A 15,562-nucleotide genomic window follows, 5' to 3' on the forward strand; every position below is an offset into this window, starting at 1 on the left:
GCTACTGTAGCACTTTCGTTTATATTTGACAAATTTTATCTAATTATGAACTAATTAGGCTCAAAAGATTCGTTTCGTGATGTACAATTAAACTGTGCAATTAGTTATTTTTTTTACATACATTTACTGCTCCATGCATGTGTCCCAAAATTGATGTGATGGAGAGAGAGTGTAAAAATTTGGAATTTGGAGTGCATCTAAACGGGGCCGTAGTCGAAACCGGACTTGTCAGCTGAAAGCAAATTTGTATAATGAGCACGCGAAGGCGTTACCCGGCAATATTCCTCCACTTGCATGTCACGATTTCCAAGGAGTTTGTGTCGAGGGGATTTTTTTTAAGGCTCAAACCCACTAAGCAGCGCAAATAGGAGAGGAGCCGGCCAAGACACCGAAACAACCTATTAGGCCATCTCCAGCAAGCTTACCCTTCCTCTATCCTATTTTAAGGGAAAAGCCTCTGGGACCCACCATCTCCGCAACTAGGTTTGAGCGTTGTTTTCAGTGGAGTCGCGCTTCCGTTGCCCCATCCCGCTGGCGGCGCTGTGGGTCGTTGGTTCCCGCGCTCGGACGGAAGCCGATCTCGTTCCCCGACGGGCGCGGTAGCTCCCCGGCGACGCGCCGCTCCCCAGCGAGCTCTCCGACGACCAGGTATGGTTCGACGCCCTCTGCTCTCTCTTTTTTTTGTGACATCAAAATTCCCCATTTTTGTTTCACAAGCATTTTTTTCTTTGTCTGATTCTTCCAGCTTCCATCTTGCTAAACTGGTATGACATCGGCACGCTCCTCGGGGGGGGGGGGGGCGATCTCGTCGTACTTCTTGGGCGTGCTGCCGCCAACGGAGGCGAGCACCATGGTGAGCGCGGCGGTGAGGGTGGTCTTGCCGTGGTCGACGTGGCCGATGGTGCCGATGTTGACGTGCGGCTTGGTGCGCTCGAACTTGCCCCTCGCCGCGCACCACCAGCAGGCGCCCGCGCCTCTGCCCGCCCGCCGCCGCCGCCGCCCGGCCCCGGAGCCGCGCCGGCTGCACGGAGAAGCCCAGGGAGGTGGACAGTCGGGCGCGGCTCCTGGAGGAGGAGGCCTGCGGGAAGAGGAGGGAGGTGGAGGCCGAGGCGAGGGAGGCCATGGCGGGCGGCGGAGGCGAGGGAGCAGCGGGAGGTGGGGATTATTTGGGGGCGGAATGGATAGGGAGAGGTGAGGGAGGGTAGGGGTTTGCGCTGCTTATCTAGAAGAGGGGAAGCAGGCCAGGGGGGGAGCTCGAGCAAGAGGCGAGGGGGAAGACGAGCGAGAGGAGAGTACCGGGGAAGACGAGGAGCGAGAGGATTCACCGTTGGCTCCGGAGAGGATGGGAGAGAGAGAAAGACCCATAGAAAAGGGGTGCCGGGGTGGGGGATGCGCGTTCTGGGGAAAAGTTTGGGGGAACCGCTGGAGCAGTGAATAGGATCAAAACTCCTATATTTTAGGATAAAGTGTGGGATGGGAGACATTGCTGGAGATAGCCTAAATGCAAAGTTGCGCAACCTAGACCCCTCCTCCCCCCTAAAAAAACAAGCGAGACACACAAATCACATGGAAGCCGGCAAGGTCCCATAACCTTCCTTCATCTAAAATGGCGTTGGAAAGCACCCACAAAGGAGTCGAAAGCCCTCTTGGACTCGGTTGACATGTCCAGGGGATTGAAAGGAGAGACAAGGGTTTCTTTTGCGAAAATAGCGGTTTCATTCCTTAGTTGGAAATCAAGTCAAGTTTTTATTAATATCAGGGGGGCTTCCCAGTATAGTTAGCCGGAGACTGACTCTGCGCTAACTAGTAAATCCACATACAAACGCACCAGATCTCAGCATCCCGGCAATATCCACGGCCTTCGGCCAGTAAAACCAAATAGAGGGAGAAGGTAGAAGTAAAAATCTAAGTAGAGGTCCCTCTCCCTAGAGTGTGCCATGACCGAGACACGCAGCTAAGTACCTAGATTCTTATACATGCCGGGGTTATACACTTGTACCCGCGATAAGAAGCAAATCCTCGCCGGTCCATCAACCGATCTCAGAAGCTACTCCCTCGTCAAACTAGTGGACTCCTTCCGGGTCACTAACCTCCGGGTTGGAACAGCACTACTCACAAAGATACTACTCCGGAGTTGTGTCGGGGATCTGTCAGGCCTCTCAAGGGATCACGTCGACGCGGCTACAAAAGCCTCTCCCCTATTCGGAGTTGGACACAAAAGGCCCACTCCTCTCCACGGCCTCGTGCCTCTCCTATAGTGGGTTTCGGAAGATCGCTTCTAGCTCAAGGAGTCCGCGCCTATACACGACTTGTGGTGTGCATGCTGCCGGAATCAGAGGAGGTGGGAGCACCACTACGAGTTCCCAGTGGTTGACCAGAGCAAGTGTCTTCAAACAAGCAAGTCAACACCCCGCCCTCAAACCGGACACTCCATATCCAACACGACAAGGGAATACCCTTCAACGTGCACCCTCCATGGACTTTGACGGCGAGAGTACCAACTAGCCCACCCAATCGGCCATCCGCAGACGACACCGTACTCAGTCCGGTCAGGAGTTTTGGTTTAAACGCAAACCAATTACTTCCAAACCAAAGCTCTTTCCAAATCTTTAATCCAAGTAAATAATAGAGTGGTACTGCAGCTCGTGAGCAGGCCTAAGCCATTCTAAAGCGCGAGGCTCGATCCATGTCATGAGCCGACATGAGTGGATCGAGTGGGATAGAATTAATAAGGGGAAGAATGGCTAGAATCTAGAGCAAGCTAGGGCTACGCAAGGTATAGCACGCGTATATAGAGTAAAGTATAGCATTTTGCATAAAATCTAGATGCAATGATAAAACGTAGGATCAGATGGAGTATTTCCTACATCGTCGTCGTCCTCCTCGGGTCCGGAAAGTCGGGGGCTGAACGAGAAAAGGGGGAGAATAAGACTAATGCGGGACTACTGGCAATAAGAGGCATTGAAGTCGTTCCAAATTAACTCCAACTAAACACAAAAGGAGCTCCATTGCAAAGAACACAAAATTCGGAGAATTTTGGTGGTGGTTTCACATTTTTAGGATTTAAAATGCATTTACTAGAATTTAATCAAGTTTAAGGGAGTTTTCTTTAAAGAGAAAGAAAAGGGAAAAGGGCTTAGGGCTCATTGGCCCGGTTTCCTCAGGCACAGCCCAGTACCAAGGGCGGCCCGGCTCAGGTGAGGGCGTGAGGGAGCGGCCCAGCTCGGCCAAAGGCGTGGGTCCGTGGGGGCGGATCATGGTGGACAGCTGGCCTCCTGGTCTTCGGTCTACGACCGGTCCACGATGGTGGCGCGGTTCGCGGTGGGACTCAGCTCACAGTGGACAGTGGGCGTCTCGGTATGCGGTCTTCATGCACCGGGTGCACCGAGCGCCGGGATGTGGCTTCCCGTTCGGTCCGTGGCGGCGGGTCAGCCGGAAGTGGCGGCGGCCGATCGGAAAGCTTGCCGGCGGTAGCTGTGGTTCACTGCAGTCGTTGAGGCTGGCACCAGGATACTCCTCGCGCGACGGTGAAGCTTTTGGCGGCGATGGAGCGGCTAGGCGGCTAGGGCTCGCCGAAGAGGCGGCACGGCAGCGGAAAGGGGGTTTCCGCACCAAGGGTTTAGGCTTCGATTTAGAGCGCAAGGCTGGTCCTTGGGGCCTCGGGTAGCGGCTCCGGCGAATAAAAAGGTGGGGCGGAAGCTCGCCGACGGCCACACGGCCTAGCGGCGGCTGGAGGAGTGGCGGGATACGACGATCGAGCGAACGAGTTGGCAACTAGGGCAGGTAAGGGTGCTGACAAGTTCATCTCAAGGAGTCTCCCTAGGGGGTCCTAGTCTTCGATAGGGCAATGCGGCGACGGGAATAGGCAACGTCATGGCCGGCGGCGGGGCGACGTGGGGCGGCTCCGGCTAAGGCGAGGGCACCTACGGGGTCGTGGTGGCTCGACGAAGCTAGTCACGGGGTCCTCATCTCCACACTAGGCACGGAGGCCCGGTAATGGCGGCTCGGCGGTGGCGCCATGGCTTGCTCGGCCATGAGCATGGTGGCCCATGAGCATGGTGGCGGATACCTAGCTCGGCTCCTAGGAAAAAATGACGGGACGGAGTGCGGCGAGGCTTGCGTGCTCGAGGCGGCTCTACCTAGGCCAACCTAGTCATGGGTCAAGCTGCGGCTCGACCGGAACGCAACAGCACGTCGCGGCGACGTCCGCCATGGCATAGCACGCCGGGGTGCATCACGGCACGTCGGTCATGCAGTGACGACTCTGGCAGCACGAGTGGTGGGACGGAGACACGGTCGCGTGTCCTGTGTGCGCAACCATGAATGGTCTAGCCCGCAGGGACTTGGGAATGGGTATGCGGTCACGGCGGCGTGGCTGGATGCATGTATGCATGGCGCTCGCTCGGCAGGTGTGCGCTCGCGCGGCGCGGCGGACGGCGAACTACTCTAGGCAAACTTGGGCTTACGGGTTCCGTTGTTGGGGATGGTAGCAAACTTGATGCCGAGGTGGTGCAGGGCACGGTCGAGGCTGCATCTGGACCGTCGACGATTCTCCACCTCCTTGCGGGCGCGATGTCGCACCCCTCCCTTTCACCCTTAGCGGCGGCAGCCAGTGGATGGGAAAACCCCAGGTGCCTAAAGGGAGATGACGCGGCGACGGGGTGACCATATAGGCGGGGCGCTAGGGTTTGTGCGAAGCCAGCACGATCCGGCCATCCATGGCGTGGCTCCGAAAGCTCTTTGCGGGCAGGGCGACGTGGCGCGCATTGAGCGGGGGTGAATGACTCGCTAGGTCATGCCAGTTCCCTCCCATCTGCCATGGGAGCAAGCTCGGCGGGCCCGAGGTGGCAGTGGGTGGCACTTTGGAGCATGTTCTGCCGCGGCGGCTTTTCACCGCGAATCGCGCACGGGCGGTCGGCTCGACGTGGCGCGAGATAGGGGTGACCGGGTCTGTGTGGCGCGGGACGACGATGTGGTGCACGCGGACGCGCTCGGCGGGCACGAGCTCAGCGGGGACCACACGGTCCGGACGGGGAAGAATAACAGGGCGGACTGCGTCCCGTTCGGATCCACGAGGCAGCAACGGATTCCAGCGACGGGGTTGGTCCACGAGCTATCGGCGGCAACGGAGGCTGACAGCTCGGCCCCATGCGTCAGTGAAGGCGAGCACGGGCAGCGGCTTGTTGGGCCGGAAGGGTGAGGCTGGCCGAGGTTGGCCTGGCCGAAATCGGCCTAAGCAGGTTAAGGGGTTTAGGTGAGGTTTAAACATTATTTGATTTAATTCTCAAATAGTTTGACCAAATTTGATATAGTTCAAATATGGTCCACGTAATTTAAAATCCAAGAATACCAATGAAATCCAAATAAAACCAAGAAGGCAACTGAGCAACTGGTTTCGAATAAAAGGTTTCGTTTTCAAATGAAAAATAGATTTGCTCCATCTATTTCCCTTTAAACATTGGGTAATAATAAGTTTGCACAAAAAGTTTTAAAAAATTCAAAAATTTGGCATTTTCAACATAGGCAAAAATGTGGGATGTTACGGGATGAAAATTAGTTTTTGTCATATAGACAAAATTTATCATGCAGAGTCGTCGACTCGCCCTATGGTTGTACAAAAGGTGTTTTCGTCCACTCGTTGAAATTTGGAGCTTTAGGGTCAAATCCTTCACCACCAAAATAGAGGGTTGAAGAAACCGGAACTTAGCGCAGAACAAAATGAAGGAAGAGATCAAAGTCGTCACAACAAAAGACAGCCAACTCCATCTCCTGATTGGCACACCAACTGCAGAGATCTAAAGAGAACCTTGAGATTTGGCAGAACCAACTCTCACTTGCCCTTCGTTAGCGCTGGATCGAATGTCGTCGAGATTTCTCGCGCAGTGTCCGGTGTGCCCTCGGCGGCCCATGAAAATCCAGAGGACCGAGTACCGTCCACGCCCGGTCGTACTCATAACCGCATTAGGTCTCCGAGGTGACCAACCTCTGGCTAATGGAACAATGTAGGCAAGGAAAGTCGGCAAAATGGATCCGTAACCTCGGGAAAAGGATTCGCTACGAGGGTTGGGCTCGGGGATCCCGACCCTGAACCCGTCGGCTACCGGCGAACAGCTCGAGCTGCTCCCGCTGCGAGAGCGGGCCGCCACGTGCCGGTCGGGGGACGGACCGGGAATGGCCCTCTTGGGACCCTTCCCCGAGCATCGAACAACAACCAACTCAGAACTGGTACGGACACCATGCCCATGTGTCCGCGATCTGCTTATGTTTTACAACAAGCATGGTGTCCGCTTTTACAAGAAGCATGGTGTCCGCGATCTGCTTATGTTTTACAAGAATGTCATCTTATTGTCCAGAAAGCCCATGCCCGCATTTGTTGGAACACCTGACGAATACTCAACATAATCTGATCTTGCTGTCTACTCTGTAAGGATACCTATATTGCAATGCCAGGAGGTGATGCACTAGCGCGGGATCAACTCAGTAGTTCTGTGCGCCAGCTATGCTGGCATGACTGGTAGCCGGATCATGTGGTGGCCTGGTGGGAGTGCCACATACGCACTGTATTGCATCACATACGCCAGTGCGGCAGTGCCGCACCGCAGCCGCACCATTGTATGTATTCAAGACGGATATTCCTGCTACTGAAAAAACCTACAGATTTTGTATTAACCAATATTACGTCTTTAGCAGTACTGACTAATGATGTGACCGAGGCTAGTTTTACACAGCTTGCAAAAACATTTAACGCATATGACCCTGGAGGGGGGGGGGGGGATACAATTCAGGTCTCGCATGCATGCACAAGCATGAAACCCTGCTTTTGGAGCTTTGGGGTCAAATCAGGCCATTGCCGCGCATATAGCTCTGCACCACCGCTGACAACTCATGCTGATGCATCTCTGGGCTGAAAAGGGAACAGAAGATTGAAAGCTGTGAGTCACTTCCGCAGGCATTAAAGTCCCTGCATCTCTTTAGTTTGAAAATGAGGCCAAGGGCCTGTTTAGATGACCTGTAAACGCAAAAAGGTGTAAACGTAAAATGGGGGCCGTAAAAATTTACAAGTTTTTGCGTTTACGGCTCCCACCCCATAAACGCAAAAAAGCCGTAAACGCAAAATTTTCGAAGGAATCTTGCCAATTTGAAATACTAAATGAAGTCTATTTACAAAACTTTTTGCATGGATGGGCTGTAAATCACGAGACGAATCTAATGAGCCTACTTAATCCATATTTGCAACAGTGATGCTACAGTAACCATCCGCTAATTATTGCTTAATCATGGATTAATTAGCATCATTAGATTCGTCTCGCGATTTACAGACCATCTGTGCAAAAAGTTTTGTAAATAGACTTCATTTAGTACTTCAAATTGGCAAGATTCCGTCGCAAAAAAATTTTACGTTTACAGGGCCCAAATGCCAAAAAAAAATGCGCCGGTCCGTTTAGATGCGTAAAGACAAAAATGCCGTTTTTGCAAAAAAATTTTGCCTTTACGGCATGATCTAAACAGGCCCCAACTCAACAAAGTACTTGCAATCACCAAAATAGAAAAGGATAAATCAACAAAAGCACAGCCCTCTATCAGGAACTGAATCTTTCTGTAGCATCATACTCAACACCAAAACAATAACAGGAAGACGTAAACGTTGTCTCTTATTCCTGAGTTAGACCTAAATGCACATGTTGACAACATAGCAGCTTGTAAGGATCACACAACTAGTCCCAACTTGCAGATGACAAGGGCTTCTTTGCCATGATAGATACACGTACCCTAAACTCTTGCAAATCGCTTATGGAAGTAAAGTTAGGAAATAAGAGCTTTGATTAGGGGTTGCCACAATCATGAAAACATAAAAGTTACTTTTCATTGCATAGCTGCCCCCAAACAGCTATAAACAAGACAGAAGTATTGTCAAGTGATCCTAAATTGAGATGAGTGGATAATAGGAATTGAATCAGACACCAAATCATCCAACTCTGGAAGGCAATCTGGTGCAGCTTACGGTTGCGCATTACCATGAATATCACTCTATTAATGCACGTGGTTCATACTGCAGGGAATTAACTTTCGATTCAAACACTAAACGAATTGAATTTTTGTTACAATTCAACAAGATCATATGAGTTTAGACAAGAAAAAAGCAAGCAGGTCCATATACGGTTTTAGCTACTAGTCGACCCACATACTCTATATCTACATTATATCTACAAGAAAATGAAGATGTATACCTAGGACCAAGTGATAAGATGTAGGCGGTAACTGTGCCTTGGCTTTGAGCTCAGGGCACTTGGCAGCCATGTTCAAAATGACCTCTACTGCCATGGGCTTGACGCGATGATAGAGCCTGGATGCCCTGCAAGTATGGAGATCGCGCAATCAATCAATCAATATTTGATATGCAATTACACATTGCATTGCTCAAGAATCAACCTTGTTTTTTTCGAAATAGTTGCTGCAGGTAACTAGTGGTAGCAAATTGACGAGTGCAGCTAGCCCCCACATCAAAAAATAGGGGAAAAAGATACAGTGATTTGTAGTACGGCTACTAGTTACTAGCTAGATGGAGAATAATATAATTAGCTATAAGAAAGAGGGAGATGGTCCGTGCACCTGGCTCGGTCGGAGCGCATGGAGAGTAGGGTCCTGCGGAGGTGGTGGCAGCTAAATCTCTTCACGGAAGACACGAACTGCCCCGTCGGGGTGGGATTGGAGGGAGGCGTAGAGGCGCCGGAAGAGGGCGTCGATGTCCTGGGTCCAGCCGGCGGCGAGGTCGGCCATGTCGCGCAGGATGAGGATGCGGACGACGAGCATGTCGGCCTCGCGGCTGCAGTCGCGGACGGCGATGAAGCCGAGCACGTATGAGGATGCGTCGGCCCAGCGGAGGTCGCGCAGGAGGCGGCGGAAGTGCGCGGCGTCGAAGAAGGCGCCCGTCTGCCTCTCCAGCCTGCAAAATCGTTGGATGCGTCATCCATCAGAAACGAAACAATGGGGGTTGAGACAGAGATCATACGCGTGGGTGGTGTCGTAAAGGCGGTGACGGCGGAGGAAGGAAACGATGCGGCGGAGGCGGAGGCCCGTGAGGGTGGGACGATCGCCGCGGAAGCACCACGTCGACATCATCGTCGCGTCGGTTTTGGGGGAGGGAGACATGAGGAGTGGGAACTCGAAATCAGGGGAGGCGCAGAGAGAGGGGAGAAGGAAGGGAAGAAAAGAGAGAGGAGCCGCCGTGGTGGGTTGCGATTCGGTGGAGTCGCGGGCCTGACCCAGCTTACGGTAATACAATATGATGGTGTTTTGGGGCCTCCCACATAACTTCCGGAAAGTAGATCTAATATTTTTTGAAAATCAGTTCAACATTTAAGAAGAATGGATTCAATATTTTTTGGAAACATATACATCAACATGTTGAAAAATACTAACCTTCAACATTTTTTACAAACTATTTCAACATCTCAAGAGAATAGATTCAACATTTATCAAAATCTAGATCAATATTTCTTCAATAGATTGTCATATCTTCTTCCCCGGCGGCGACGCAGGGGAAGGAGGCGAGCGACGTGCGGCCGGAGGCACCGGGGATGGGGTTCCGACCGCAGCGGCAGCGCGCGGTGGGGGTAAAAAATCTAATGGATAGAAGGTGTTGTACAAATCTTAGAAATTGGAAGGTGGGGAAGAAAAATCTTCGGGAAGATATATAGGATTTCGGGTGTTTGGTTGGTTGTATAGCCATTTTGTATGGGCAGAGATTGTGTTTGGTTGCATTGTTCCAGTAATGCACTCGTCTTCCTCGTCGCCGCGAGCACGCTCTGCCCCTCCAGCTCCGCCGTCATGGCCGACGGCGAGCAAACCGTAGGCATAGATACACCCTACCTACCCTATACACAGCCGGACGTCGATTCCGCCGGCCGCTCCCCCCACCCCCCGGGGAGAAAGTCCGCCTCGCAGTCGTCCCCTTTTCGCTCGCGAAGTACCGTAGCAAGGGATAAGGCGAGGGGAAGAGATTACTCTAACTGAGAGCTCAACTAGAGATGGAAGATGTAGTAATGCCAGTTCCCCACTGGTACCAGTTGTGGTTTGATCACTTCAAACTGGACTGACTATTGTGCCAAATTCCCACACTTCAAACTCGAGGCTTTCTTTCTGATATGAAGTTTTGCGTGTAGAGGCGGCTAGGTTGAAGCTGATTTCAGTACCAGGGAGAGCGCTTATTAGCAATAGGGGATTCAAATGTTTATTTTTTAAATAAGAAAGTGTATTTTCTATTGCAATTAACATTATTACTCGGTGATACAAATATCATTATCGGTGCACAGTTGTGAGCTGCGAGCCTGCGACAAACTCGTTCGCAAGGGCAGGCATCAGGTGGCGCTCCTCATGCCGCCGCCACGACGCAACCGCGGCGCCCGAACGGCCCCGACTGCAGCACCCAGTCCTCGATCATCTCCTGCGCGGCGCGGCCGTTGTCCGCTGGCACCAGGTGCCCGGCCCCGTACACCACCACGTGCGAGAGCGCGCCGGAGCGCTGCACGTAGCCCGCGAGGTCCCCGTCGCGCGTCCGCCACACGGCGCGGTCGGCGTCGAGGAAAGCGGGCAGCCCGTCCCAGCGCACCTCGCCGAGCCACGCCTCCGTGGACACGACGCCGTCCCTCAGGTCGCGGACGCCCTGGTACAGCAGCACGCGCGTGCGCCGCAGCAGCGACTCCACCTGCGGCACCACGCTCCTCATCACGTCCGCGTGCATCGCCGCGCCCACCGCGTCGCTGCATTCCTCCCACGCCACGTCCCCGCGCGCGCCCAGCGCCGCCTTGGCCTCTGGCCGGTTCAGGAACGCGCCCACGGGGTCCGTCCGGTACGGCCGCTGCTTTGCCGCGTCGTACAGCGTGGCCAGGCCGGTCATGTTCTGCAGCCGCGACAGCACCCGGCCCCGCGCGTCCGCCGCCTCGCGCCACCGTTCCGCGCGGGTCAGCGCCACCGCCTCCGCCTGCAGCGCCTCCAGCTCCCGCTTCTGCCGCGCGTTGATGAGCCCCGAGAAGTAGGCCGCGTCCGCGTGCGTGGCGACCTGCGCGACGGGGTGCGTGAGCCCGTTGCCGATGGCCACGCCGTGGAGGTTGACGCGGAGCGCCTCCGGCAGCGTCGGGTTCACGTCCAGGATGTGCGCCCCCGCCTCGGGGACGTACTTGCCGGCGTAGCTCTCGCCGGTGAGGAAGAACGGCCGCGCGCGGAAGCTGGGATCGAGGGCGAGGAACGACTGCAGCGCGGCGAGGATGTGCGCGGCGATGACGGACTGGTTGGTGGGGATGTCGGCGGGGGACGGCGCGGCACTGAACCCAGTGCCGAGCGGGCTGTCGATGAAGAGGAGCCCGAAGCGGCGGTTCCACGCGAAGGGGTTGCGCGAGAGGGAGACGCTGTCGGGGCTGACGAAGTAGGGGCCGAGCTCGAAGAAGTTGCCGATGAGGCCGGAACAGCCGGGCCCGCCCTGCAGCCAGAGGAGGAGCGGCGCGGAGGCCGGCGCGGTTAGCGGTTGGGTGGCCTCGTAGAAGGCGAAGAAGAGCGAGGCGTTGGCTGGCGAGATTAGGAGGTAGCCCGATTTCGTCGGCAGGGCTTCCGTGGGGAATACCACTGCCGCGGCTGAGAGTGGGATGGCGACGACGACGGTGAGGACGAGGGCAGGGAGCGGTGGAGCCATGGGATGGGGCTAGCTGAAACTGAACCGAGTACGGTTGGGATTGGGATATCAGATTGTTAGTGAGCTTTTCTTGAAAAAAAAGATTTGTCAGTGCGTGTTCAGTGCGGATGGGATCGGACAAGAGTCGTTGTACCCAACACCCGTGTCGGTTTTGTTGGATTATATTAGTATGACGAATGACCGTGCTCATCCCGTGTAGTAGATGCAATTAACCCGCGGAACGCAGGGGCCACAGCTCCTAGCACGAAATCGAAGTATTATACAGGCTAGCTATGAGAGACGCAACGCTAAGCCTCGAATGGCAACAAGAGGAACAGACAGAACACCAGTACATGATCTGATCATGCAATTGTGTGCAGTTTTGTTTCACTAAGCCGGCCGTGCAGACGATAGAAAATTTCGTCTGCCGGCTGACCGGCTCATTGGTTTCACCCAGCGCTCCTTGCTCAGTGCGCTCCGACCACAGCCACAGGAATGCAGTTGCAACCTGAAGACAGACGAACATTCGTACGTTACCGTCTGGGTGAATCCTGGAACTGGTGAACAGCCTACCACCGTTTTTGTTAAGCAGCAGGACATCATCAATCAGAACTATTGCTATATAGTAGAGCATAGTCGGTCGATCTGACATTGCTAGTACTCAAAAGTTTTATATGCCTAGAATGCAGTTGTATTTGATCTAATCTCGTTCTCATACAATGCAGCAGCAGCAAAAATCACCACCAGCTTATGGTGGCATGGTAAGCTCATCAAACAATTTCAATGCGACAACCGAAATTCAATCCAATCCCCAGCATCAACAAAAGAAACAGGACACATATAGAACTCAAACTAAGGAAAATCCATGAATGATTTATGCCATACAAGTGCACCCAACACAGGATAACAGTTACATTTTGGTTCGCATAAAATGAGTCACCGCACGAGCAATAGTAACAGGACGACACTGACTAGCATAACCTAACAGCGATACAGTAAGCATTCAGAGTGAAAGCTAAACTCGAACACAGCTGCTGCATACAACCAGAGAGCATCCAGCAAAGTATTTATTCATTGCCTGCCTCGAGACTTCGCCCTGCTGGCCTCCTCCAGGGTTGATGGGAACAGCTCCACATACCTTGTCCCGATGGTCATCTTATCCTTGCACATAGCCGTCTTTGCAACTTCAGCTGTGGGGAACTCAACAAAGGCTTCACCAGTAGCCTTCCCGTCAGAGCGGTACGCAATATGCACATTCTCCTCTGTCAGCTCGTATTCCAGGAAGAACTTGATGATGTCCTCGGTGGTGGCAGAGTAGGGAAGCCCACGGAGCTTCAGCACCTCAGTGTACTCCATGCTGCCCTTGTCTTCAGCCGGCTTCTTTGGCCTTGGAGGTGGTGGGGAGCGGCGGTACTCTGGCTCGAAGTACCCACCTTGGTTCACCTCGTTGGCTATTGCGCAGTAGTACTCCTGCTTCTTGCATCTGAACACCTCAACGTATCTCCGGCCCATATTTTGCCTGTTGCGATGCAGTGCAAATTCTGCTTGCATGGATCCCGGGAAGATCACAAAAGCCTCACCAGTAAAGCGACCATTTTTGTTAACCAGGAGGCAATCCACTATTTCCAGCCCCACAAAGAACTTGCAAATGTCAATTTCGTTGCAATCAAAAGGGAGTCCTCGCAGTCGGACACCTGGAAAGTTTTGGATGCCAGTGCTAACCCCTGCACCAGCTAAGTTGCTGTTGAAGGGCTGGTAGAAGCCACCGCTGGCACCACCAGCGTTGCTGCCCATTGCCCCAAAATAGGGAGGGCCTGGTTCCATCATCCTGGCCCTCTTTGAGACATCCAATGGACTCCCTGCGTTCACTGCGAAGTAGGGATTCGATTCCATCATCATTCGTGGCCTCTTTGATCCCTCGTACCCATCCGAAACCCCCCAGCCTCCCATCATTGCCCTTCAGATAATCCAGAGTCCCAAAAAGAGAAAAGAAAAGGAGAATAACCCCCCATCTCTCAATCCCGATTTCATCAAATAATAACCCGAATATAAAGATAACTGTGCAGAAAAGAAATACTTCCTCCGTTTTTAAATATATGGCGTTTACGTTTTCCTAAACGTCATCTATTTAAAAACGCAAGGAATTGAGCAGACAGCAAGGATAACATGTAATAAACAAGCAAAATTTTAGCCAAAACACAAATATAGTAAACATCGGCAACATTTATAAAAACAATTCACTACGACCGGAATTTCTCTGATCATTTTAATGGCTTGTTTCAGTGCGCTGAAACTATAATTATGACTATGGCAAAATTTCCTATGATTATATTTGATTGCTTTACATACAGTACACAAGAACACATGGACAAAATTTTCAGTTTACATTAATAAAGAGGTGAAACTTTATCCCCTAGAAGAAATTTGATGCACCGAAGCTGAATTACAAGTTGATATTGTGTGTTTGATGACAATTGGACAGGATAGTTAGAATTCGGATTAAGGACAAAATTATTTCAGATACCACAACCTAGCACACAGAGTCGCAATAGGGGCAAAATTATTTAAGAAACACCCTATCCTGATATTTTCTTATTGTAAAGGAATAAAATCAAATATAGCTAAAATAATCAACATGGCACACAGAAAATTTATTCGGCACAGAATCGCGCTGGACTATTTCAGTGCCCAATAATTTCCCATGGGTTGCTAAGAGGGTGCACGAAATTAACAGCCCAAAATCCCGTAAAGCACCTGGCATCTTAGTCGACGAATTGCACGCGGCATCAATTTGGTTCCCTGCCAGCGGCGGATTTGCCGTGGGCCACGGCAAATCAGATGAACCCCCAACAATCCCGCCAGATAAAACCAATCTAATCCCTATTAACCAATCCGGATAAACAACCCTAAACAATTCGGGACGAACTAGATTTATTGTTCCGAGTTTCGGGGGACGAATCATCAATAGGATTCAGGGGAACGCATCAGGGAGCAGATTCTACGGCGGAACAAGCGAGCAATCACGGCAAAAAGGCTAGGGCATCGTAACCAGCAAAAGGGGAATAAACTAACGGGGCAGAAGGGGGAGCGGCGTAGATGCGGTCCGAGCATACCTGGATCTGGACGGAGGCGTGTTCATCTGGATCGGCCGGCGGCCGGCTCGGTGGCGGAGTAGAGGGCGCCGGGTCGCGGTCAGGAGAGGGGACTCCGCCTCGGGCGGCTAGGGTTAGGGTGCCGGGGGAGAACCTGAGATGGCGACGAGGACGAGGAACCTTTCAGCCGCTTGGGCTGGGGGCGATTTATTAGGCTTTCAGGGCCCAGGGAGACACGAATCGAGGGCGTGCACCACACGCACGACGCGGACTGACCGGCTGAGATTGAGGTGGGCTGACCAGGAAGTACATGCGTGGTGTTGGGCTGTTGGCGGCCCAAGGCACAAGCAGAGCGGCCTGTACCACCCGTCTGGGGAATTTTTTTGTATATATTTTTTACGTTTTTGCAGAAATATATTTAGGGGAAAATAATTTGCAGAATTAGTCCTCTGCCGCCGGTTGAATTGGCGACCACCAATTCAAATGGCGGTATGATAGAAAACCGCCGGACGAAACGGAGATTTATTTTATCTCCATTTGAACTGGCGGTAGCAAAAAAGAATGTCCAATTGAAACGGCGGTAGGACCTGAGCTGACGCCTGCGCTGACGCCGTGTAGAGCCCGCACATATTCATGCCACCGGTTGAATCGGGGGCAGCTTGTCGGTGCCTGGGCCCGGAGCGGCTCCCGCCATACCATATGGCGGTAGTGCCTTCCGCCGATTGGAACGGTGGCTTATGCCTGCTACCGCCGGTATGCTCCCTGGGTCTATAAGAGGCCAAAAAATGGCCCAAAATGTCATTTT

General features: G+C 52.8%; 3 protein-coding genes across 6 annotated transcripts; all 3 read right to left on the minus strand.

Annotated features, from left to right (window-relative positions):
* Positions 1 to 6,636: 6,636 nt before the first annotated feature.
* LOC112886812 lies at positions 6,637 to 9,215 on the minus strand. 3 transcript variants are annotated; one of them, XR_003227438.1, is made up of 4 exons: positions 8,611 to 9,215; positions 8,431 to 8,489; positions 8,229 to 8,353; positions 6,637 to 6,904 (listed from the first exon to the last, which is right to left on the minus strand). XR_003227438.1 is itself a non-coding variant. In XM_025952809.1 (4 exons), exons 1-2 carry the CDS (start codon positions 9,148 to 9,150, stop codon positions 8,662 to 8,664), a joined length of 423 nt encoding a protein of 140 aa, XP_025808594.1. In that variant the 5' UTR covers positions 9,151 to 9,212; the 3' UTR covers positions 6,640 to 6,904; positions 8,229 to 8,353; positions 8,611 to 8,661. The 3 variants fall into 3 exon arrangements, 2 of the variants coding, with proteins under 2 accessions (XP_025808594.1, XP_025808593.1); XM_025952809.1 differs by lacking the exon at positions 8,431 to 8,489 and having other exon boundaries at positions 6,640 to 6,904; positions 8,611 to 8,944; positions 9,011 to 9,212; XM_025952808.1 differs by lacking the exon at positions 8,431 to 8,489 and having other exon boundaries at positions 6,640 to 6,904; positions 8,611 to 9,209.
* Positions 9,216 to 10,227: 1,012 nt separating this feature from the next.
* Positions 10,228 to 11,725, minus strand: LOC112885013 (serine carboxypeptidase-like 50). The gene has a single exon (XM_025950677.1). The coding sequence runs from the start codon at positions 11,684 to 11,686 to the stop codon at positions 10,373 to 10,375; it is 1,314 nt and encodes a 437-aa protein (XP_025806462.1). The 5' UTR covers positions 11,687 to 11,725; the 3' UTR covers positions 10,228 to 10,372.
* Positions 11,726 to 12,484: 759 nt separating this feature from the next.
* Positions 12,485 to 14,937, minus strand: LOC112885014 (heterogeneous nuclear ribonucleoprotein H3). 2 transcript variants are annotated; one of them, XM_025950678.1, is made up of 2 exons: positions 14,779 to 14,937; positions 12,485 to 13,622 (listed from the first exon to the last, which is right to left on the minus strand). In XM_025950678.1, the coding sequence occupies exons 1-2, from the start codon at positions 14,802 to 14,804 to the stop codon at positions 12,737 to 12,739; spliced, it is 912 nt and encodes a 303-aa protein (XP_025806463.1). In that variant the 5' UTR covers positions 14,805 to 14,937; the 3' UTR covers positions 12,485 to 12,736. The 2 variants fall into 2 exon arrangements, with proteins under 2 accessions (XP_025806463.1, XP_025806464.1); XM_025950679.1 differs by having other exon boundaries at positions 12,485 to 13,533; positions 14,779 to 14,933.
* Between the last annotated feature and the right edge of the window lie 625 nt (positions 14,938 to 15,562).

This window comes from Panicum hallii, chromosome 3, assembly GCF_002211085.1.
Source record: "Panicum hallii strain FIL2 chromosome 3, PHallii_v3.1, whole genome shotgun sequence".
Classification (NCBI taxonomy): Eukaryota; Viridiplantae; Streptophyta; class Magnoliopsida; order Poales; family Poaceae; genus Panicum; species Panicum hallii.